At 37.9% G+C, this 16,364-nt stretch overlaps 1 protein-coding gene across 1 annotated transcript; it reads left to right on the forward strand.

The window, feature by feature from the left end:
- Nucleotides 1-2,607: 2,607 nt before the first annotated feature.
- Nucleotides 2,608-3,283, forward strand: LOC116119107 (putative germin-like protein 2-3). The gene is made up of 2 exons (XM_031405059.1): nucleotides 2,608-2,629; nucleotides 2,763-3,283. Exons 1-2 carry the CDS (start codon nucleotides 2,608-2,610, stop codon nucleotides 3,281-3,283), a joined length of 543 nt encoding a protein of 180 aa, XP_031260919.1.
- Nucleotides 3,284-16,364: the final 13,081 nt, after the last annotated feature.

The following is a 16,364-nucleotide window of genomic DNA, read 5'->3' on the forward strand; positions in this document are numbered from 1 at the left end:
AGTCAGAATTATCTGTTTCACTTTAATTATTAAAATTTTGTTTTAATTAAAAGAACTATGTATCATTTAATCAAGAGAATCTCAAAATTTTCGTTTTAAAACAAAATATTTGAATTTCTTAGGTAAAAATTTATTTTAACGTGAAAAAAAGTAATTAATTAATGAATTATACAAGGGCCATACAAAAAAATGCCAACCTACCATAGGACAAACCCTAGGTTAGGTTCAAAAGAATCAAGTTGTCACAAGAACTACTAAATAATAGAGAAAAACAAGTCCTCTAAACCCTAATGACTGTTAGGAGATTGTGCAGCGAAAAAAATACATACGAAATTAATAACATGGGAATAAAATCACACCGTATAAAAAGATACGATATTTTCATGGTTCGCCATAATTAACCCGTCTATATGCACGAATAACAGAAATCCACTATAGTTTAATATGGGGAATTGTTTAAATGCCAGTCCAATAATGTTATGGGATTAGATGATTAGTATCGACTTATGGTAGTATAAAATCAAAATAAATCCCATGCTTACTATTGGTATATGATAAAATTTGGATGGATTAAAATCACAAATATTTTTTTTTTTTTTTTTTTTAATGATCAGGGGTGTCTGAGCCAGCTTACCCACATCTCAACTAATCTCCCAAGTTGGAACTACCAAATGAGTAAGAGCTCTAATGGTTACCACTATTAGCACCTGAGAAGGGACTTGAAATCAAGACCTTTTGAGTAATATACTCAAGAGGCTTCTATCGAACCGCTCAACCATTCAAAGGTAGTTAACACAAATATCAATGCGCATAATTTAAATGGATATGTACCAAGTGCCGAGTGATGAAACAAGATGCAATCAAAATTTTCAAAATAATGCATCCAAAGGAATAGAAATATTCCTAACTCATCTAAACCCCTACCAGGAATACCATGAGTTATTACAAAAGAAATCAGCAAGAACTGCATTTTCTACTTTTCCAAATTATAAATAAATGAGCTAATAATTTTGTAGACATCTTGTTCTCAATTATCACCAGGAAAGTAACTTACAAGCTAAATACCCGAGGAAATTTAACTGGCCAGACCTTCCAAGTTTGCATTTAAGAAAATGACCTTGAAATTTTTTTGCATTTTTTTTAACCTTGAAAAATTGGCGTGGCACACTTAAGAATAACTAAACGTGCAAAAATGGGCTAGAGTGAAATGATTGAAACATATACAGGTAATAGTAAATTAATGGAAATTTATTTAAATTTTGAAAATTAAAAAACGACCCCCTTCAAAATCGATTAATTGAAGGAGGCCACCCAAAAAAAGCGACCGACGAAAACACCCCATCTCTCTTGCGATTTTCGGCCATTAAAGTTCCCAATTTCCAGCAAATCTTTGCTCTTTAATCTTCATTTCCTTGTTAGTTACACAAAAAATCATGGCTAACATTAACAAATCAGAGGAAAACCTAACCACACTACAAATTCTAGAGTCTAACGGCGGCGGCTGTTCAAAGGTTGTCGAAGAAAACGCTTCGATGGATCTTCCGATGAGTGAAGGTGGTCCAGCAGCATAAGACACGACAACGGCATAAGAACAGACAGCAAAATCTATAAATGGTTTTGAAGAAGAGGACATCAACGCAAATTTAGGCGAGGAGGAGGAACAAGATGAAGAAAAGGTACATTTCTTACCATTTGATGAAAAAATTATTTGTTGATGCGAATTTGGGGGATATTTAGTTGGTTTTGATTGTTAGGGTGGTTGTGGCGTTTTGTCGAGCAGTTGGCAGGCATCGAGGGAGTTCTGTTGTTTGGGTTCCAAAGGATAGGGGAAGGCAAGGGAGGTCGTAGGGAGGTTGTTTATGGGAGGTTTGCAACTATTCGTGACCAGCCCTACAATATGTAGGGCAGCCCCCAGCCCCCCTTATTTCGCCCCCTCCTGCCATCCCCAGCCATCTCTAGCCATCAAACCTGCATCAACAGCCTCTGTAGAGCCCGTATTGGCTTCCTCGGTCCTCTCGAAGCCAAAAACACCCATTCCCCGATGCCCTTGAAGCCCATATCCCCCAGATTGGCAGCCTATTGGTTGTTTTGGTTTCTATTTTTGTTGATATTTAGTCTATATTGATTGTGCAGTGTTTCCGAAGCATAAATTATAAAGACTATAGGTTGAAGGTTATAATTGATAGGATACCATACTTCCCCGTAAGGGTGACGATTAAGTCAAGCTGGCAAGTGTTTACGAGAATAAAGGAGATTTTAGGTGAACAAAAAAGGGGTATGAACCGATTCAAAGATAGTTGTTTTGGTCATTTTATGGACATAAGAGATAATTAGAATAAGGCATTCTGGGGGCAGGCAACACATTATACGTTGCTGCACTCAATTAAAAGCAAAAAAAGAAATGAAATGTGGTTCGTGGTGGATGGGAAGCCATTACGTTTTGGGATGATGGAATTTGCCTTGATGACTAGCCTAAAATGTGGGGCATTTCCAGAAGCGGAAGTGGAAGAGAGAACAAAGAAGAGTAGGGCAGCCGAAAGAACATATTTTCCTAAAGATTCCCAATAATCTTCAAGGTAATCTATCTTTCCAGTAATCCAACATTCTATGAATCAAACGCCCCCTCCGGGTATTTCATTATATTCCATCTATCTTACTATCTTAGTGTAACATTTATGCTCTTATAGCATCTCATAACACACGTGCTAATAGCTTGCAAACTGACTTTAAACTTTCCTGTTTGTTTGCGTGTTTCTTGGCAGCAAGAATAAATGGCTTAGCATGTAAGAATTCTGCACTTGTTCAAGCCAGTGATTTCTCCTTTAGCGGGCTACACATTCCTGGCAACACTTCAAACCAAGTTGGGTCCAGAGTCACCCCTGTCTCTATGGCTCAGCTTCCAGGGCTCAACACTCTTAGGATCTCAATGCTGCAGATTGACTTTGCACCATGGGGTATCAACCTTCCCCACACACACCCCAGAGCCACTGAGATCCTGACAGTCCTTAAAGGCTCTCTTGAGGTTGGATTTGTCACATCAAACCCTCAGAATCGCCTCATCACACAAGTCCTTAAAAAGCGAGATGTGTTTGTATTTCCAATCGGACTTGTACACTTCCAACGAAATGTGGGAGCCATTGCTGGTTTACGCAACCAAAACCCAGGTGTTATCACCATTGCTAATGCTGTTTTTGGATCAAATCCTACCATTGCTGGTGAGGTTCTCAGCAAGGCATTCCAATTGATCAAGAACATAGTTGATCAACTCCAAACCAAGTTTTAGAGCCTCAAGAAACCAACAGGGCAAAGTTGGAAGATAAATTTCAAAGAATATTTGTATGATACAAATTATTGGTTTACTTGTGTTTTTAATTGTAAGTTTGGCTTGAATGTATGTTCAGCAATTTCAATTTGTTGATTATTGAGTGAACTTCTAATTCCTGTAAAAAATCTTATTATAGTCAGAATTATCCGTTTCACTTTGATTATTAAAATTTTGTTTTATTTAAAAGAACTATGTATCATTTAATCAAGAGAATCTCAAAATTTTCGTTTTAAAACAAAATGTTTGAATTTCTTAGGTAAAAAATTATTTTAACGTGAAAAAAAGTAATTAATTAATGAATTATACAAGGGCCATACAAAAAAAAGCCAACCTACCATAGGACAAACGCTAGGTTAGGTTCAAAAGAATCAAGTTGTCACAAGAACTACTAAATAATAGAGAAAAACAAGTCCTCTAAACCCTAATGACTGTTAGGAGATTGTGCAGCGAAAAAAATACATACGAAATTAATAACATGGGAATAAAATCACACCGTATAAAAAGATACGATATTTTCATGGTTCGCCATAATTAACCCGTCTATATGCACGAATAAGAGAAATCCACTACAATTTAATATGGGGAATTGTTTAAATGCCAGTCCAATAATGTTATGGGATTAGATGATTAGTATCGACTTATGGTAGTATAAAATCAAAATAAATCCCATGCTTACTATTGGTATATGATAAAATTCTGATGGATTAAAATCACAAATATCTTTTTTTTTTTTTTTTTTAATGATCAGAGGTGTCTGAGCCAGCTTATCCACATCTCAACTAATCTCCCGAGTTGGAACTACCAAATGAGTAAGAGCTCCAATGGTTACCACTATTAGCACCTGAGAAGGGACTTGAAATCAAGACCTTTTGAGTAATATACTCAAGAGGCTTCTATCGAACCGCTCAACCATTCAAAGGTAGTTAACACAAATATCAATGCGCATAATTTAAATGGATATGTACCAAGTGCCGAGTGATGAAACAAGATGCAATCAAAATTTTCAAAATAATGCATCCAAAGGAATAGAAATATTCCTAACTCATCTAAACCCCTACCAGGAATACCATGAGTTATTACAAAAGAAATCAGCAAGAACTGCATTTTCTACTTTTCCAAATTATAAATAAATGAGCTAATAATTTTGTAGACATCTTGTTCTCAATTATCACTAGGAAAGTAACTTACAAGCTAAATACCCGAGGAAATTTAACTGGCTAGACCTTCCAAGTTTGCATTTAAGAAAATGACCCTGAAATTTTTTTGCATTTTTTTTAACCTTGAAAAATTGGCGTGGCACACTTAAGAATAACTAAACGTGCAAAAATGGGCTAGAGTGAAATGATTGAAACATACGGGTAATAGTAAATTAATGGAAATTTATTTAAATTTTGAAAATTAAAAAACGACCACCCTTCAAAATCGATTAATTAAAGGAGGCCACCCAAAAAAAGCGACCGACGAAAACATCCCATCTCTCTTGCGATTTTCGGCCATTAAAGTTCCCAATTTCCAACAAATCTTTGCTCTTTAATCTTCATTTCCTTGTTAGTTACACAACAAATCATGGCTAACATTAACAAATCAGAGGAAAACCCAACCACACTACAAATTCTAGAGTCTGACGGCGGCGGCTATTCAAAGGTTTTCGAAGAAGATGCTTCGATGGATCTTCTGATGAGTGAAGGTGGTCCAGCAGCATAAGACACGACAGCGGCACAAGAATAGACAGCAAAATCTGTAAATGGTTTTGAAGAGGAGGACATCAGCGTAAATTCAGGCAAGGACGGGGAACAAGATGAAGAAAAGGTACATTTCTTACCATTTGATGAAAAAATTATTTGTTGGTGTGAAGTTGGGGGATATTTAGTTGGTTTTGATTGTTAGGGTGGTTGTGGGGTTTTGTCGAGCAGTTGGCAGGCATCGAGGGAGTTCCGTTGTTTGGGTTCCAAAGGATAGGGGAAGGCAAGGGAGGTTGTAGGAAGGTTGTGTATAGGAGGTTTGCAACTATTCGTGACTAGCCCTACAATATGTAGGGCATCCCCCAACCCCCCTTATTTCGCCCCCTCCTGCCATCCCCATCCATCTCTAGCCATCGAACCTGCCACAACAGCCTCTGTAGAGCCCGTATTGGCTTCCTTGGTCTTCTCGAAGCAAAAACACCCACTCCCCGATGCCCTTGAAGCCCATATCCCCCAAATTGGCAGCCTATTGGTTGTTTTGGTTTCTATTTTTGTTGATATTTAGTCTATATCGATTGTGCAATGTTTCCGAAGCGTAAATTATAAAGACTATAGGTTGGAGGTTGTAATTGATAGGATACCATACTTCCCCGTATGGGTGACGATTAAGTCAAGCTGGCAAGTGTTTACAAGAATAAAGGAGATTTTAGGTGAACAAAAAAGGGGTATGAACCAATTCAAATATTGTTGTTTTGGTCATTTTATGGACATAGGAGATAATTAGAATAAGGCATTTTGGGGGCAGGCAACACATTATACGTTTCTGCACTCAATTAAAAGCAAAAAAAGAAATGAAATGTGGTTTATGGTGGATGGGAAGCCATTACGTTTTGGGATGATGGAATTTGCCTTGATGACTGGCCTAAAATGTGGGGCATTTCTAGAAGCAGAAGTGGAAGAGAGAACAAAGAAGAGTAGGGCAGCCGAAAACTTTATTAGAAAGGCTTTTTTTTTTGGGGCACGTGATTTAAAGGAGAGGTTAGGAGAAGAGGGGTATACCTCTTCAGAGAAGTTTAAGATATGTCTAGTATGGTTCTTGCGTTCTATCCTAATGGCTTGTGACTCAACAATAGCTATTAATATGGATTGGGTACGGTTTGCAAGCAACTAGCAGTTCTTTAATGCTTATCTGTGGGGAAGGTTATCATTTTAGCTAGTCATTGATTCCTTGCGCAGAAAAGACATGGCCAATAAAGCACCGCCGATATGTCAAGAAGGAGAGACCAAGCACTTACAATTTGTTTGGCTTTTCATCGGCAATGCAAGTAAATATTAATAGCTTTTTATTATATTTTTTTCTATTATATGTGTTTTAATTATGATATGGACTATTTTTTTACAATATAGGCTTAGATGTATGAGGTCATCCCTGTCCTGGCTAAGGGGGGTGAGGAAGGAGACTTTGGATGAGCCACTGCAATTTCCTAGGAAGTTGCAGTGGCACACTGAGAAGTGTGCCCATTGGGACTATGACATAATAGAAATGGAAATTCAAGTGACTTAGGTAAGATTAAATGATTAATCTTTTGAATATGCACTTGCTTTTAAATGTGGCTTAAATTTGATTGATTTTTTTTTCTTATTGTAGGGACTTGTCTATCTCTTCCTCACCCTTACTAGGGGTGAATTGGGAGTATAGTATGTTACATTGTTCGCACCACTAGACGATGTAACAGATAAGGAGATAGACCACCTAATGCGAGACCTAGAAAGGGTCATGCATTTGACTGTAGCTGCAGGGCCACTGCTTGAGCATGTGTTTGAGGCCGAGGAGGATGAAGCTCCAGTCGCTGGGGGGGGGGGGGGGGGGGGGGGGGGGGGGGGGGGGGGGGGGGGGGGGGGGGGGGGGGGGGGGGGGGGGGGGGGGGGGGAGGAGGAAGAGGTTCGTACGCCTCCACCCTATTGGCAAACCGGTACAACAAGTATCGATTTTCCGAGGCCTCGGGAGAATAAGATGGTTGACCTCATAAACAGTCTCTTTGACAGTTTTACAACTGTCATTTATAAGAGGTTTGAGAAGATGAAAGACTGGATGAAAATGGTGGCGGAGAAAGTTGATAAGGTGGAGGGGGAAGTTGGTAGGGTATTGAAAGTGGTTGAAGTGCAACCTCAGCATAGTTTAGAGAGCCGAAAGAGTAAGCACATAAAATCTCCTTACACGGCAGTAACGTATGGAAAGAAGAGAAGAACGAAGAAAAAAAATGAGGAAGTCCGTGAAAGTTGAGAAGTGAAAATGGAAAAAGGTGAGGAGGAAGGCGGAGGAAGTGAAAACGAAGGAGTTAAAGGTTGATTTGTATAGGCCAATAGATCAGGAAAAGAAAAAACTATTTTATGCCTATTACAATGAGAAAGAAAGGGATTATCCCTGAGAGTTGTTTAAAAAAATGTTGACAATGGACAAGTGGCTCGACGACTTGGTGAGTCATTTTTCTGTATTTTTCCTTATTTTTGCTTATGTTTTCCATGAAGTATTGTTTACTGAATCACTTAAGCGATCTGTTTTTTTAGGAGGTCGCTTAAACGATTTGTTAAAAAAAAAAACATATTGCTTAAGAAAAAACAGTTCTATGGTGTTTGAATAGACACTTATCATATTGTTTTGATTTGATACAGCACATTGATGAGGTATTGACACTCATGAGATTGCGACAAAACATTAATGGTGATAATTTGTATCCACACTGTGTCATCATCGATTTGTCCTTTGGCCAAAGCCTAGTAAGTACATATGAGACATTAATGACAAAAGGTCAATGGTGGACATGTAACAAGGGGAGGCAAGTGGAAAAGAATAGTCGTAGAGGAGTTTAACGGTGTCCTTACTGATTTTCGGTTTGATGAGAGGATGATGCAGTATGTACGGGGGGGGAAGGCCCAAATATGGCAACAGTTGGGCAAAGGTGAAAAAAATATACTGCATCGTGAACATCAAGGATATGCATTGGATAACCGTCGTTTAGCTACTAGAGGAGAGCTTGCTGCAGATCCTTGATTGCAACCTGAGTATATGTCAGGAGAGACAGTTGGACACAAAGATGCAACCACTATGTATATTGTTCTCGTAGTTGTTGCAAGACAGCGGGATGTTTCAGTACTTAAGTGATGAACTACTGATGGGAAAGTGGCCACACAAGCTTGTTCCGTCCCGACAAATGACGCAAGATAAATTTTGTATAAAACTTACATAATACAATTGTTTAATAAGCTTATTCTAATACTAAGTCTTCTTCTTATTGTAATGCTGATTGCGAGGCATATGCACTAAAATTTATTAAGTTCGACATGACCAACACCCCAAAGGACAACTTGAATGACGATACAATGAGTAACTTTCGGGAGCGCTTGGCTATTGAGTGCTTCCACATGCATATGGATCCCTTAGTTACTACAGAAAGTATGCTTGTGATCACTGATCTATACCAGTTCTTGATGTACCACTTCTTTTATTTTGTGTTTGTTGGTGATGTTGTAGGCATAGACCGTTGAGTCATCGATTGGTGTTGTCGGCCAAGTGATCTAATGTTGTTTTCATTATTAATACAAATTCTACTTATAGCTATAAGGATTGTGAAACACGCCATGAAAATTATCAACCTTTTGACTGACTAGAACTCAATCCAAGTCATTGCTGATGCTGTCATCAACAAGTACGGAAGTTGGACTTAGAGTTTTGTAGTTTATGTGAATTGCATTTCTTATATGGATAATTGGGTTGTCTTGAATTGGATCAGCTAGTGTTGTTAGACGTCAGGCTATTGATAATTGGGTTGTGGTGCATTAAACTGATGTTATGTATGCTTTGTTGCCAAGGCCAAGGCCAAGGCTGGAAAACGTTAGAAGGGGTGTCATAGAAGAGGACGAAGAGGCTACTGCTGCTGCTGATGCTGAAGGGGTGCTGGATAATTTTAGAAGATAGGGAAGTGGCTGAAGACAATGATGAAGAGAGAGGATGGAGGTTGCCGACGCTACTGTTATTTTGGGTTGCTTTAGGACATTTATTTCTTGTGTATAATGTTGTATTTTCATGTAATTGGCACATTTTAGATTTATAAATGAGCAATTCAATATTTTTTTCCCTTTTTTGACTATGAGTTTATTTAGTGATCTTGTTAAATGGAATTAATATGTTTTGATGTAAAAAGGTTGTCAAATTGAGGAGAAAATCTGAAATTAATATGTGTTGATGCAAATAGAGTAGAAAATATGGAATTAATATGTGTTTATGCAATTAGGTTGTCAAATTGAGGAGAAAATATGGAATTAATATGTGTTTATGCAATTAGGTTGTCAAATTGAGGAGAAAAGATGGAATTAATATGTGTTAATGCAATTAGGTTGTCAAATTGAGGAGAAAAGATGGAATTAATATGTGTTAATGCAATTAGGTTGTCAAATTGAGGAGAAAATATGAAATTAATATGTGTTGGGCATGATCGCTTAAGCAATGGATGATATCGCTTAAGCGGTCAAGGGTTTCCTATACTAGATCACTTAAACGAGACTTGGAATCGCTTAAGCGATCGTGCGCTTGGGATGATCTTGATTCCGCCTTTGATTAGACAGTTAAGCGATGTATAGTATCGCTTAAACGACAAAGGCTAAATATATTGGATCGCTTAAGCAAGACCTTGAATTGCATAAGCAAGACCTTGAACCGCTTAAGCGATCGTGCACTTGAGATGATCTTGATTCTGCCTTTGACTAGATCACTTAAGCGATGTATGATATCACTTAAGCGACAAAGGCTAAATAAACTAGATTGCTTAAGCAAGATATGGAATTGTTTAAGCGATCGTGCACTTGGGGATGATCTTGATTCTACCTTGTACTTGAACGCTTAAGCAATGTCTAGTATCGCTTAAGCGACAAAGGCTAAATATACTGGGTCGCTTAAGCGATCGTGCACTTGGGGATGATCTTAATTTTGCCTTGGACTTGATCGCTTAATCGATGTCTAGTATCACTTAAGCGACGAAGGTTAAATATACTGCATCGCTTAAGCAAGACCTGGAATCGCTTAAGCAATCATGCACTTGGGGATGATCTTATTTTGCCTTGGACTTGATCGCTTAAGCGATGTCTGGTATCACTTAAGCGACGAAGGCTAAATATAGTGGATCGCTTAAGCAATGTCTGGTATCGCTTAAGTGATCGTGCGCTTAGGGATGATCTTGATACTACCTTGGACTTCATCGCTTAAGCGATGTATGGTATCATTTAAGTGACAAAGGCTTATGCATACTGAATCGCTTAAGCGAGCCATGACATCACTTAAGTGACCGTGCACTTGAGGATGATTTTGACAATAATTGGTCTTGGTCGCTTAAGTGTTTCAAGATATCGCTTAAGCGACGAAGGCTTATATATACAGGATTGCTTAAGCGATCTGTTTATTATTTTTTTTTAACCCCATATTAAGTAACGTTAATGTTAACTTCGGATGTTCACAACATCACAAGATTCAAGAGAAAAGAAGCAAATTAGCCTTAATCGCTTAATCGACATCGGTTATTAACACATATTAAGGCCAATTAAAAAGGATTATTTGACAATCTAATTCCATCAATATTATATGTGTTTTAATTATGATATGGACTATTTTTTTACAATATAGGCTTAGATGTATGAGGTCATCCCTGTCCTGGCTAAGGGGGGTGAGGAAGGAGACTTTGGATGAGCCACTGCAATTTCCTAGGAAGTTGCAGTGGCACACTGAGAAGTGTGCCCATTGGGACTATGACATAATAGAAATGGAAATTCAAGTGACTTAGGTAAGATTAAATGATTAATCTTTTGAATATGCACTTGCTTTTAAATGTGGCTTAAATTTGATTGATTTTTTTTTCTTATTGTAGGGACTTGTCTATCTCTTCCTCACCCTTACTAGGGGTGAATTGGGAGTATAGTATGTTACATTGTTCGCACCACTAGACGATGTAACAGATAAGGAGATAGACCACCTAATGCGAGACCTAGAAAGGGTCATGCATTTGACTGTAGCTGCAGGGCCACTGCTTGAGCATGTGTTTGAGGCCGAGGAGGATGAAGCTCCAGTCGCTGGGGGGGGGGGGGGGGGGGGGGGGGGGGGGGGGGGGGGGGGGGGGGGGGGGGGGGGGGGGGGGGGGGGGGGGGGGGGGGAGGAGGAAGAGGTTCGTACGCCTCCACCCTATTGGCAAACCGGTACAACAAGTATCGATTTTCCGAGGCCTCGGGAGAATAAGATGGTTGACCTTATAAAAAGTCTCTTTGACAGTTTTACAACTGCCATTTATAAGAGGTTTGAGAAGATGGAAGACTGGATGAAAATGGTGGCGGAGAAAGTTGATAAGGTGGAGGAGGAAGTTGGTAGGGTATTGAAAGTGGTTGAAGTGCAACCTCAGCATAGTTTAGAGAGCCCAAAAAGTAAGCACGTAAAATCTCCTTACACTGCAGTAACGTATGGAAAGAAGAGAAGAACGAAGAAAAAAAAGGAGGAAGTCCGTGAAAGTTGAGAAGTGAAAATGGAAAAGAGTGAGGAGGTAGGCGGAGGAAGTGAAAACGAAGGAGTTAAAGGTTGATTTGTATAGGCCAATAGATCAGGAAAAGAAAAAACTATTTTATGCCTATTACAATGAGAAAGAAAGGGATTATCCCTGGGAGTTGTTTGAAAAAATGTTGACAATGGACAGGTGGCTCGACGACTTGGTGAGTCATTTTTCTGTATTTTTCCTTATTTTTGCTTATGTTTTCCATGAAGTATTGTTTACTGAATCGCTTAAGCAATCTATTTTTTTAGGAGGTTGCTTAAGCGATTTGTTAAAAAAAAAAACATATTGCTTAAGAAAAAACAGTTCTATGGTGTTTGAATAGACACTTATCATATTGTTTTGATTTGATGCAGCACATTGATGAGGTATTAACACTCATGAGGTTGCAACAAAACACTAATGGTGATAATTTGTATCCGCACTATGTCATCATCGATTTATCCTTTGGCCAAAGCCTAGTAAGTACATATGAGACATTAATGACAAAAGGTCAATGGTGGAGGTGTAACAAGGGGAGGCAAGTGGAAAAGAATAGCCGTAGAGGAGTTTAACGGTGTCCTTACTGATTTTTGGTTTGATGAGAGGATGATGCAATATGTACGGGGGGGAATGCCCAAATATGGCAACAGTTGGGCAAAGGTGAAAAGAGTATACTGCATCGTGAACATCAAGGATATGCATTGGATAACCGTCGTTTAGCTACTGGAGGAGGGCTTGCTGTAGATTCTTGATTGCAACCTGAGTATATGTTAGGAGAGACAGTTGGACGCAAAGATGTAGCCACTATGTATATTGTTCTCGTAGTTGTTGCAAGACAGCGGAATGTTTCAGTACTTAAGTGATGAACTACTAATGGGAAAGTGGCCACACAAGCTTGTTCCGTCCTGACAAATGATGCAAGATAAATTTTGTATAAAACTTACATAATACAATTGTTTAATAAGCTTATTCTAATATAAAGTCTTCTTCCTATTGTAATGCTGATTGCGGGGCATATGCACTAAAATTTATTAAGTTCGACATGACCAACACCCCAAAGGATAGCTTGAATGACGATACAATGAGTAACTTTGGGGAGCGCTTGGCTGTTGAGTGCTTCCACAGGCATATGGATCCCTTAGTTACTATAGAAGGTATGCTTATGATCACTAATCTATACCAGTTCTTGATGTACCAGTTCTTTTATTTTGTGTTTGTTGGTGATGTTGTAGGCATAGACCATTGAGTCATCGATTAGTGTTGTCGTCCAAGTGATCTAATGTTGTTTTCATTATTAATACAAATTCTACTTATAGCTGTTAGGATTGTGAAACACGCCATGAAAATTATCAACTTTTTGACTGAGTAGAACTCAATCCAAGTCATTGTTGATGTTGTCATCAACAAGTACAGAAGTTAGACTTAGAGTTTTGTAGTTTATGTGAATTGCATTTCTTATATGGATAATTGGGTTGTCTTGAATTGGATCAGCTAGTGTTGTTAGACGTCAGGCTATTGATAATTGGGTTGTGGTGCATTAAACTGATGTTATGTATGCTTTGTTGCCAAGGCCAAGGCCAAGGCTGGAAAACGTTAGAAGGGGTGTCATAGAAGAGGACGAAGAGGCTACTGCTGCTGCTGATGCTGAAGGGGTGCTGGATAATTTTAGAAGATAGGGAAGTGGCTGAAGACAATGATGAAGAGAGAGGATGGAGGTTGCCGACGCTACTGTTATTTTGGGTTGCTTTAGGACATTTATTTCTTGTGTATAATGTTGTATTTTCATGTAATTGGCACATTTTAGATTTATAAATGAGCAATTCATATTTCTTTCCCTTTTTTGACTTTGAGTTTATTTAGTTATCTGTTAATGGAATTAATATGTTTGATGCAAATAGAGAGAAAATATGGAATTAATATGTGTTGATGTAATTAGGTTTGCAAATTGAGGAGAAAAGATGGAATTAATATGTGTTAGTGCAATAGGTTGTCAAATTGAGGAGAAAAGATGAAATTAATATGTGTTGGCATGATCGCTTAAGCGATGGATGATATCGCTTAAGCGGTCAAGGGTTTCCTATACTAGATCACTTAAACGAGACTTGGAATCGCTTAAACAACATGCACTTGGAATGATATTGATTCTGCCTTTAATTAGATCGGTTAAGTGATGTATGGTATCACTAAACGACAAAGGCTAAATTTACTGGATCGCTTAAGCAAGACCATGAATCGCTTAAGCTATCGGGCACTTGGGATGATCTTGATTTGCCTTTGACTAGATCACTTAAGCGCTATATGATATCACTTAAGCGACAAAGGCTAATAATACTAGATTGCTTAAGCAAGACATGGAATTGCTTAAACGATCGTGCACTTGGGGATGATCTTGATTCTACCTTGTACTTGATCGCTTAAGCAATATTTAGTATCGCTTAAGCGACAAGGCTAAATATACTAGATATCTTAGCGATCATGCACTTGGGGATGATTTTAATTTGCCTTGGACTTGATCGCTTAAGCGTGTCTAGTATCACTTAAGCGACGAAGGCTAAATATACTGGATCGCTTAAGCAAGACCTGTTATCGCTTAAGCATCATGCACTTGGGGATGATCTTGATTCTGCCTGGACTTGATCGCTAAGCGATGTCTGGTATCACTTAAGCACGAAGGCTAAATTAGTGGATCGCTTAAGCGATGTCTGGTATCGCTTAATGATCGTGCGCTTAGGGATGATCTTGATACTACCTTGGACTTCATCGCTTAAGCGATTTATGGTACTCTTTAATTGACCAAGGGCTTATGCATACTGAATCGCTTAACGAGCCATGACATCACTTAAGTGACCGTGCACTTGAGGATGATTTTGACAATAATTGGTCTTGGTCGCTTAAGTGTTTCAAGATATCGCTTAAGCGACGAAGGCTTATATATACAGGATTGCTTAAGCGATCTGTTTATTATTTTTTTTTAACCCTATATTAAGTAACGTTAATGTTAACTTCGGATGTTCACAACATCACAAGATTTGGGAGAAAAGAAGCAAATTAGCCTTGATCGCTTAATCGACATCGGTTATTAACACATATTAAGGCCAATTAAAAAGGATTATTTGACAATCTAATTCCATCAACACATATTAAGGCCACATAAGAAGATCATTAGCATTAATTTAAACCTCAGGCGTTCACATCATCAAAATATAACAACTACATAAGTAGTGAACAACCGTATGATACATGAATGAATGTCATAGCACACTAGTATAACACGTTAGTAGAAACGTACCTCATTTCACAAATATGGATGGTTATGATTGAATTTAGAGCTAACCCACAATATGGAATATAATTTCTCACTCAAACGTGCACAATATCCAAAGATTGAGGAGACAAAAAGCAAATTGGCCTTGGTCACTTAAGAGATGTAGGCTATCGCTTAAGTGATCACAACTTATCTATACTGGATCACTTAAGCAAGATTTGAAATCGCTTAAGCGATTGTGTATTTGAGAATGATTATTCTAAGTACAAAAGGAAATTAGCCTTGCTCGCTTAAGCGATGTCATATCTCACTTAAGCGATCTTGTATAGATAAGTCGTGATCGCTTAAGCGATAGACAACGTTGCTTAAGCGACCAATGCCATTTTCTTTGTACTTGACTGTTCTTTCTCAAATTCAAGATCGCTTAAGCGATCTTGTACAGATAAGTCGTGATCGCTTAAGCAATAGACGATGTCACTTAAGCAACCAAGACCATTTTCTTTATACTTGACTGTTCCTTCTCAAATTCAAGATTGCTTAATCGATGTCAACTCTCACTTAAGGGATCTTGTATAGATAAGCTATGATCGCTTAAGCGATAGACTACGTCGCTTAAGTGACCAAGGTCATTTTCTTTGTACTTGACTGTTCCTTCTCAAATTCAAGATCACTTAAGCAATGTCATCTTCGCTTAAGCGATCCTGTGCAAATAAGTCGTGATCGCTTAAGCGATAGACTATACCGCTTAAGCAACCAAGGTCATTTTCTTTGTACTTGACTGTTCCTTCTCAAATTCAAGATCGCTTAAGTGATCCTGTATAAATGCCCTAACAATCTCAAAAGCATGATACCTCTATTAAGTTATAAAAACCCCTTTAAAAATTGTCATAAAACCTTCTATAAAATATTAAAAAGCTTTTTGAAATTTACTTTAGTCAAAAAGTTCAAATGAAACTGAAAATCGTAGTAAGCTTGGGCTTGGTGCTGCTTTTTGCAGCTCACTCGTGACTATTCAGTAAATTGATTGATTTGACACGACATTATTTTTATAATATTTATTTTGCCTATCTTACTTTTTTGGGTAGCAATTAGTGCCTTACAAAGGTAATATGAGAAATTTTACTTAAACCCTTTTTAAAATGGGTGAAAATGAAAAGTAATTAATTTTACTTAGTACGATATAAATGATGATTTGTTCAAGCTTCTCAAAACACAAATGTAATGTCCTCACACTTCTATAACTTTAAATTTTAGATTTAAACATTTTGTTTTATTTTTAAGTGCTTTTAGGTGTTTAATTAAGTAAATGCAATTAGTTTTAGTTTAATCGTTACTCATTTTCTAAAAAAATACGGTTTAATTTAAAAAACATAAATTAATTTTAGGTCACATTTTTTAAATAAATTTGAATGAACATGTGCAGTGTTGAATTAAAACATGATTTGGAGATGAAGAAAGAAGAGGAGAGTGAGTGAGTGAGCGAGGGCAGTGGAAAAATCAGCACTTTCTTCTAATATGTGCTTGAA

Source organism: Pistacia vera, unplaced genomic scaffold, assembly GCF_008641045.1.
Source record: "Pistacia vera cultivar Batoury unplaced genomic scaffold, PisVer_v2 Contig873, whole genome shotgun sequence".
Classification (NCBI taxonomy): Eukaryota; Viridiplantae; Streptophyta; class Magnoliopsida; order Sapindales; family Anacardiaceae; genus Pistacia; species Pistacia vera.

Coding starts and splice junctions, on each gene's coding strand:
- LOC116119107 (XM_031405059.1), top strand. CDS start 2,608: ATGAATCAAACGCCCCCTCCGG. Junction 2,630..2,762: donor GAATCAAACGCCCCCTCCGG/GTATTTCATTAT, acceptor GTTTCTTGGCAG/CAAGAATAAATGGCTTAGCA.